The sequence below is a fragment of the Sceloporus undulatus genome, chromosome 2 (assembly GCF_019175285.1).
Source record: "Sceloporus undulatus isolate JIND9_A2432 ecotype Alabama chromosome 2, SceUnd_v1.1, whole genome shotgun sequence".
Classification (NCBI taxonomy): domain Eukaryota; kingdom Metazoa; phylum Chordata; class Lepidosauria; order Squamata; family Phrynosomatidae; genus Sceloporus; species Sceloporus undulatus.
This window is the reverse complement of record NC_056523.1, coordinates 178017783-178026820: the sequence shown is the minus strand read 5'-3', so window position 1 is coordinate 178026820 and position 9038 is coordinate 178017783. Positions and strand designations below refer to the sequence as shown.

At 44.0% G+C, this 9038-nt stretch overlaps 2 protein-coding genes across 3 annotated transcripts in view; one reads left to right on the top strand and one right to left on the bottom strand.

Annotated features, from left to right (window-relative positions):
* Positions 1-4320, bottom strand: part of ESPL1 (extra spindle pole bodies like 1, separase) — a 46683-nt gene extending 42363 nt beyond the window's left edge. Inside the window, exons 1-2 of one of the 2 annotated variants that reach the window (XM_042450237.1) lie at positions 4283-4320; positions 340-428 (exon numbers count right to left, since the gene is read on the bottom strand). In XM_042450237.1, coding sequence (XP_042306171.1) covers positions 340-420 — 81 coding nt within the window. In that variant the 5' untranslated portion in view covers positions 421-428; positions 4283-4320. Of the gene's footprint in view, positions 1-339; positions 429-3501; positions 3604-4282 lie in introns of those variants that run through there. The other variant, XM_042450236.1, reaches the window with a different exon arrangement.
* A 1574-nt stretch (positions 4321-5894) lies between these two features.
* Positions 5895-6638, top strand: LOC121921744 (pseudouridine-5'-phosphatase-like). The gene has a single exon (XM_042450253.1). The coding sequence runs from the start codon at positions 5910-5912 to the stop codon at positions 6606-6608; it is 699 nt and encodes a 232-aa protein (XP_042306187.1). The 5' UTR covers positions 5895-5909; the 3' UTR covers positions 6609-6638.
* Positions 6639-9038: the final 2400 nt, after the last annotated feature.

Here is a 9038-nt window from a genome sequence, read left to right as displayed (position 1 = left end):
CTGAGCTCTTAATGTGTTTCTTGGCATTGGAGGGCAGAGTAGTGTATGCCACATGGCTTGTCATTGCTTCCTAAACTAACCTATATTCTCAGATATGGAGGAGGATGCCATCCTATCCATTACCAGTTCAGTCAGCTTCCTTATGTGGAATGAGGAGAGGGGGCACAATCCTGTCACAAAAGACAGGCTTGGCCATCCCTCAGCCAGATGCTTCCAGAGAACCCAGAAAGTCCAGAAGTCTATAGATAGTGTGTTCTCCTATCATCACTAATACCCATTATATGCCCACCTTTCAGAACCAACCAGACCAACATGTGTCAACTCATCTTGGAGGCTCACCTTCAGTTCTGACGACAAAGTCAAAGTTTCTTCAGGAGTGCTGATCTGTGCCACAAAATCTACAACTGTGAAGAGCTTCATCTTGCATCCTGCAGACAAGGATTAAATATACATAACAATTAGAAGTGTCTGTCATATGTGGAACTGAGATAGGCACATTCCCTCTCTCTCACCTGGTCCTAGGCTTGCCATATCCCGCCTGGGGGCAGGATTTTCCCGGTTTGGGGTGGGTCCGCACAGTTCCGCCCCGTTTTGGCCCCGCCCCTGGGATTCCCCCCCCAGCGAGGCCCTGGAGGCGGCTCCGCGATCGTGGAGTCCTCCAAGGCCTCCCTGGGGCTTGGGAGGCTGTCTCCCAGGCCCCAGGGAGGCCTTGGACAAGGTTTTAAAATGTAGGACTTTTTTTAATTTCCTGGCCAGGAAATTTTTAAAAAGTCCTACATTTTAACACCTTATCCTACATTTCCCCCGGTTTGGAGGTACTCGTGGATGGCAACCCTACCTGGTCCATATTATTATTATTATATATCTCACCTTTTCCCCAGATTTGAATTCAAAGCAGCTTACAACAATTATAAAACACTGTTAGAAAAACCACAAAATACTTAAGTTGGGGGAAAAATATTAAAACCAGGCTAAAACATATATTAAAATAGACACACACAAACAATATCTACTATATATACTTGACTATAAGTCGACCTCACGTATAAATCAAAGGCAGGTTTTGGGGCCAAAATTATGGATTTTGCCATGACCTGTGGATAGGTTAAAGGTAAAACTTGGAGGCTCCTTCAGTGTGTGTATGCTGCAAGAGGGACTCTCACTGAGGCTTTTTGCTTCAGCGTACAGGTGGAAGAGGGATTCTTAAACAGCAATATCAATCAATCATCCAGAACTCTCTCTGCTTGGCTCCAAGAAGCTGCATGGGGAAATCTGAAGGAGCTGCTATCACATTATCATAGTGACCAGTAAATAAGTCATCCTGGGATTTTGGGGTCAATTTTTGGGCTTAAATTTTTAGACTTATAGACGAGTATATATGATAAATCCTTTCCCCTATCTCCTACCTTTAATTCACTGCACTACAGAATCAGTGCCATCTTTTCCAATCACATGTATCCATTATATCAGCCCTAAACCAAGAGCATTTTTTTAATCCAGTGCACCCTTGATATCCACTGGGGTTTTGTTCCAGGACACCCCGTGGATACCAAAATCCATGGATGCTCAAGCCTCATTATATACAATAGCGTAGTAATATGGTGCCCTTTATATAAAGTGATGAGGTTTGCTATTTGGAATTTTAAATTTTATTTTTATTTCAACCCATGAATGGTTGAATCTGTATATGCAGAATCCGTGGATACACAAGGCTAACTGTACTCAAACAGTGGGCTTGATCCTACCAGTGGCAAGGGTGTGCTGACAACAGCTAGAAAGCCATGAAGCTGAAGAGACTGAACTGAACTAAACTTATGTCAAGCAAACTTAAGGAAGACAGATCATAATGTCGAGATTGTTAAGTCTCTTTAACTCTCTGTGCAAGACTTCTCATCACAGGCAGCCAAAGTTTTCGCAGCTTCTAGAGTTTGCCAAAATGAAGGACATTTCAGAAGACAAGTCCAAAAGAAGAACTGATCTGTTATGCAACTATCATAGAATCATAGAGTTGGAAGAGACTGCAAGGGCCATCCAGTCCAACCCCCTGCCATGCAGGAAATCACAATCAAAGCATCCCTGACAGATGGCCTTCCAGCCTCTGTTTAAAGACCTCTAAGGAGGGAGACTCCACTACACTCCGAGGAAGTGTGTTCCACTGTTAAACAGCCCTTACTGTCAGGAAGTTCCTCCTAATGTTGAGGTGGAATCTCTTTTCCTGGAGCTTGCTTCCATTGCTCTGGGTCCTAGTCTCTGGAGCAGCAGAAAAGAAGCTTGCTCCCTCCTCAATATGACATCCCTTCATATATTTAAACAGGGCTATCATATCACCTCTTAACCGTCTCTTCTCCAGGCTAAACATCCCCAGCTCCCTCAGTTGCTCCTCATAGGGCATGGTTTCCAAACCCTTCACTATTTTAGTCACCCTCCTTTGGACACGCTTTCTCCACATCAGGCTTCTCCACATCAGGCTCAACTATTACAATACAAGTCTTTAAAATATGGGAGCACACAGTAACCTTAACCCTACTCAGTAATCGTGTTTAATATTATCCCAAAGGGCTTCAAGCCTCATACGACCCTCCCTATTACCTCTCAAACACTTTGTATGTTTTTACCACAAAAACAATTACCAAAACTAGAGTTTCATTTGACTGGAGTCCCAGAAATAATCAGAATTGTCTCACTCCTCTTCACACACATACAGTACAGTGTGGTATCTGCTGGAATTTGGTTTCAGGACCCAACACACAAACACACACACCATGGTAGACCAAAATCCATGGCTGCTCAAGTCCCATTATATACAATGGCATAGTAAAATGGTGCCCCTTATATGGCAGAATCAAGGTTTGCTTTATGGTTTAGTTTCGGAAGGCTGAAAGGTAGGACCTGTCCTGGAAAAGTACGTATTAAATTAATGCTTCTCAGTCATGCTCAAAATGGAGGACATTTTGGGAAAGGTAAAAACATGTTGTGGAGAAAGAAATATGAATCCATGCTTTATAGTCCTGCTCAAAATGGAGGGAGTTTTGAAATACTCCTGGACAGAAGACTGAAAGGTCCTGCAAAGGGAAATATAAATTAATGCTTCTTAAACATCCTCAAAATGGAAGACATTTCGAGTATTCCTCCTGAACAGAGGGTTGAAAGGTAGGACCTGTCCTGGAAAAGGAGGATACCTGGTCACCATGCCACATGCTCCCACCACAAAGAAGAACAAGGCAGCACAAAATGTAGGGCATTTAAGAAAAATGTAGGATAATTTAAAAACACTCATATAAACATATAAATGCAAGCTTCTTCGTCCTGCTCAAAATGGAGGACATGTTGGGAATTCCTCCTGGAGAGAAGGCTGAAAGGTAGGATATGTCCTAGAGAAGGAAATATTAAATTAACGCCTCTCAAAATGGAGGACATTTTGGGACTCCCTCCTGGGGAGAAGGCTGAAAGGTGGAACCTGCTGTCCAGGAGAGAGGAGCCCAGCCCAGCCCATCCACGTACCGCCTGAGAGGGAGGGAGGCAGGGAGCCCTTCTTCCTGCCCACCGGCCACAAACGCCAGGGAGCCGCAGAGAAGGCAGCAGCTGGAGAGAGCACTCCCTCGCGCGCCGAGTTCAAATCCTCGCCGGCGGCCAATCACCAGCGCAGCCCCGCCTCTGAGGCCTAGCCTCCCTGCCTCCTGGAGCCTCCAACGCCAAAGCCCTGCCCAGGCCTTTCAGCCTGACACTGGCAACGAGGAGGAGCAGCACACAATTGGTTTTCAGGGCGCCTAGTCCCTGCTTCCTTCCTCCTCCTTTGCAACAGCACCAGTGCAATGGCCTTGGTTGCTCCAAAACACACTGCAGAAACAATCCACTTTGAGACTGCCTTAACTGCCCTGGCTCAGTTCTAAGGGATTCTGGGAATTGTAGTCTATTGTGGCCCCAGAACTCTCTCTCTGACAGAGAAGACGAAGGCCCAAAGCACACTGCAGAAATAACCCAGTTTGAGACCATTTTAACTGCCCTGGTTCAATGCCAGGGAATCCTGGGAATTGTAGCTTTAGGTCCAAAACACACTGCAGGAGTAATCCAATGTGAGACCGTGTTTGATTGCCACAGATAGGTGATTTGGGAATCAGGAAATAATTACCATTATATTATTTACATTTTTATATTATGATATGGTGTTCTACTAGAGAGCCAGTGTGCATGGTGGTTTTGAGTGTTGGATTGCGACTCTGGAGACCAGGGTTTGATTCTCAGCTTGGCCATGAAACCCACTGGGTGACCTTGGGCAACTCACACTTTCTCAGCTGCAGGGGAAGGCACCGGCAAACGTCTGGACAATTCTTGCCAAAAAACCCCTATGATAGGTTTGCCTTAGGTCTCCAGAAGTCGGAAATGACTGGAAGGCACACAGTGCACATTGTGTACTATTTCTTCCCATGACAGGGAGAAGGGCTTGAGAGAGTTTCTGTGATGCACTACAGCTCTGGAGACTCCTTATGTGATAGGACTCTTGCTCCTAATGTTGCTTAGTGAAATTTGGGGTTGTAATGAGTTGAGTGTTGGACTATGAGTTCGACTATGAGTCTATAGAGTCCAGGGTTTGGATCCTGCTGTGTCATGAAACCCACTGGGTGACCTTGGGCAAGCAAGTCACACCCTCAGTCTTAGAGGATGATGGCCATGGCAAACCTCCTCTGAACAAATTTTGCCAAGAAAACCCCACAATAAATAAACCATATGAAACGAGTGAATATTTATATTAGTGTTTTTAGCTTTTGTTTTGCTGTGCCCTACATTTTTCTTGACTGTCCTACATTTTGCAGTGCCTTGTCCTCCTTTGCGATTAGACTATATTATCACCCTGCTTTGGGCAAGTCACACTTTCTCAGCCTCAGAGGATGGCCATGGCAAACTTCCTCTGAACAAACCTTGCCCAGAAAACCCCATGACAAATAAACCATATGAAATGAGTGAATATTTATATTAGTGTTTTTAGCTTTTATTTTGCCATGTCCCATATTTTTCCTTGAATATCCTATATTTTGCAGTGCCTCTTTTGTGGTTAGAGCATCTTGTCACTCTTCCCTGGGCAAGTCACACTCTCTCAGCCTCAGAGGATGGCCATGGCAAATCTCCTCTGAATAAACGCCCAGAAAACCCCATGACAAATGAAACATATGAAAGCATGTATTTATATTAATGTGTTGAGCTTTTACTTTGCCATGCCCTACATTTCCCCTTGAATGTCCTACATTCTGTGGTGCCTTCTCCTTTGCTGTTGTTAAGGCATCTTGTCACCCTAACTTGTGCAAGTCACACTCTATCAGCCTAATAGGATGGCCATGGCAAACCTCCTCTGAACAAACCTTGCCAAGAAACCCCATGATAAATAAACCATATGAAATGAGCAAATATTTAGTGTTTTTAGCTTTTATTTTGCCATGTCCCACATTTTTTTCCTGTGTCCTACATTCTGCTGAGTCTTGTCTGTCCTCCTTTGTGGTGAGGAAACATCTGGTCACCCTGCCCTTGAGGAACATGCCTTGTTATGATAAGATCATGGCTCCTTCTATTGTATTTATTTCATTTGTATGCCGCCTTTCTCCCCATAGGGTCCCAAGGTAGCTCACACAGACAATTCTACATTAATTGTTTACACCAGAGTGACGAAAAACCCCTTTTGAAGAAACTTGCCATGAAAACCCTATGATAGGTTTGCTTGGGGTCAGAAAAGACTTGAAGGGACACTATTAATAGCAATAACACACACACTAATGGCCACCAGTGGGAGAGAACCCTGGCTGGAATCTATGGAGTGAAATCATAAGTGCTGTCGAGGCAACCGCAGTGCGCATGCTCAGAGGGCCTGAAGGCAGTTGATTCTCTCATGCTTCTGTCGAGAGGGCTGCCATTTTAGCACCATGGCTGCCTGTGGTGGCAAGGCATTGCACCCTGTGACTCATGTCATTTTCGACCTGGATGGCACCATGTTGAATACTGAAACTCTTTATACACTGGTGCTGGAAGATCTCTGCGGCCGCTATGGGAAGAAGTTCGGTTGGGAGCAAAAAGACGTCATTATGGGCAGAAGGGAATTGGAGGCACTGGATATTCTTCGAAAGCTCCTCGACATTCCCCTGACAGCCGACCAAATGATGTCTGAAATTGATAAGAAGAAGAAAGAGTTGTTTCCCACAGCTTCACTGATGCCAGGTGTTGAAAAACTGGTCCGCCATCTCCACCAGTACAAGATACCATTTGCCGTTGGCTCCAGCTCCCTTCGAGAGCCCTATGAATTGAAAACAGTCCACCACAAAGCTTTGTTTGGTTTATTCCATCATATCGTGCTGGGCGATGACCCTGAAGTGAAAAATGGGAAGCCGCACCCTGACATTTTCCTAATCTGTGCCAAGAGGTTTGAACCTCCAGCGCCTCCAGCCAAGTGCCTTGTTTTTGAAGATGCACCCAATGGGGTCAAAGCAGCACTGGCTGCTGGGATGCAAGTGGTCATGGTTCCTGACGAACATCTGAAGAAAGAACTCACTAAAGAAGCAACCCTCGTACTTCAGTCTATGAATGACTTCAAGCCAGAAATGTTTGGCCTACCAAAATTTGACTGAGAACTGGTCCTGCCTCTTGTATAAACTTAGCCTTCCATGTTCCATGGAGTTATTTTTAGTAATTGTCCAAAGGGCTCATTGCCCCTATTGCAATTACATGCTTAGTTTCAGTAATGAAAGTTTACAGGGTAATTCTTCTGTTCAGATTTACATGGCTGCTAAAGGGAAAGATGGCCTTTGAATGTTGAAAGCTTCACAAGGATGGTGTAGAATAGTGGTCCCCAAACTGTGCTCTTGGAAGAAATTTTGGACTTCAGCTCCCAGAATCCCAGACTATTGGCCAACTTGGCTGAGTCTTCTGGGAGCTGAAGTCCAAAATCTCTTAAAGGGCACAGTTTGGGTACCCCTGCTGTAGAGGGTTAAAACAATTTATTAACCTAAATCCAGTTGTTAGTCTCAATTAGAATACACCCACTGATTCTGTGGAACTTATTTAAGGGTTTAAGTATTTAAGGGTTTAAATAAGTGATTCAGTAGGTCTGATTGACATTTTCTGTACAATGTTCAGAAGTATATTGCGACATCTGGTCCACCCAACACACAAGCTTTTCTCCCTCCCCCATACATTTATTTAATTATCTCCCACTATTTATTTAATTATCACCTCAAAGCCTGTTAGGCCTCCTAAAGTGATACACAAGAGATAAACATTTTCTTAGGAATACAGCAATTTTAAAAAGCACATGTAAAAAACAGTGCCAACTGCCAACCCTAGTTTTAAGGACCAAGAGCTATACAAAACAGCACTACTTGGGATTGCCCAGCAGAACCTCAAAAGAGATGGAGCCACCCTGAGTTTCCTTGGGAGGGATCTCTAAAACCATGGTGCCATTACAGAGAGTGTCCTGTTTTGCTTACCAATCTTGCCTCTCAAGGTGGTGGGACAAACAGTAGGGTTTCTATTGAGGATCTCAAATTCCAATAAGGGTCTTGTGGGAGGAAGCTAATTGTTATCATGGACATGTTGTTGTTGTGCCTTCAAGTTGTTTCCCAAGGCTTATCATGGTTTTTTTTTTTTTTTGCAAGTTTCTTCAGAGAGGTTTGCCATTTTACTAGCACATAAGGTGTGTGTCCCAAAATGATTTTTCCATTTTCCTTTTTTGTCTTTCACTATCCTGGATCAAAGCAAGACAAGATACAAATTCATCTCCAGATTATCAGTTTTAGTGCATATCACTAGGATTGTCACATATAGTATACAGCAGAAATGCTGGTACCTAAACATCAAAGCATTTAAAGACATCTTTTTTCTTTGGTAAATGGGAGCTGGCAATCCTTCCATTTGGCAGTGTAAAGAAACTGATTTGGGTGACTGGAAATGTGAAGAAGTGCTTGAAGATTTTTTCCCCACAGGCTTTTTTCCCTTGGGTCCTGTGCACCTTGACTTGTACGGATGGTAGAGGTATCATTTTTTGATCTTGGTCAGATGGCAAAAAATCTTGTACTCAAGAGTAAGACATCCCTTTTGGACAATGTGGCTGGTGGTTCTCACATGAGTGGGATGGCAAATTTTATTGCCACTAAAAACAAGGTGACAGGGTGTATCATAGGGGAGAAAGTCCATTTATATTGTTGAAGAAAATGTCCAGATCACACACATTTATCTGGGATCAGGTTTCCCTTAATTCAGTTGGGGCTCACTTCTGCATAGGCCAATTTAGGAATGCACCACCAATGGGAGTCACAGTCAGCCTGAAGTCAAATAAGTGGGACTAGCATTTTGGGTAAACACATACATTCTAAATGTATATAGTGTAAGTCAGGAAGAGATTTTTTAAAACCCATTAATTTGCTCTTCCAATTCTCCATAACACTGACAATAACAATAAATGTTCCTGCTGCAAGCATCTCCATGCGATACTTGGGACATCAGAACCTAATCTAAAATGGTAAATGAGTGGTTGCATCTCCCCTTGCTCAGGCTACCCACAGACAGTCTGCTCCTGACAACTGGCATTAGCTATCAGTATCCTCCTAAGGAGAAACTGCTTCAGATTTCTCTGTCCATAAAGAAGCAATGCAAGCCAGTGGGATGTAATGATTTGAGTTCTGGATTTGGACACCAGGAAACCAGGGTTCAAATCCCCACTCAGTCATGGGAACCTACTGGGTGGCCACTCTCTCAGCCTCAGAGGAAGGCAATGGCAAAACCCTTTTAATCAAAGCTTCCCAAGAAAAACAGATGGCAGGTTCACCATAGGTCAGAAGCAACTTGAAGCGACATAATGATAAAAGAAGCATTGGAGAGAGAAGGAAAGATAGACAGGTCCAGTGAGTGGACTCTTAAGAAATCAGCTGACTTGCCCAGGATTCAGGAGGACAGCATGAGCATCTGCCCTGGGCCAGTGAGCTAGTGTGCTGCTGTCTGGGCTGGGGCAAATCCTATGTAGCTGCTGAACTTCCACTTTTGCCTAGACTTGTGGAAGGGTC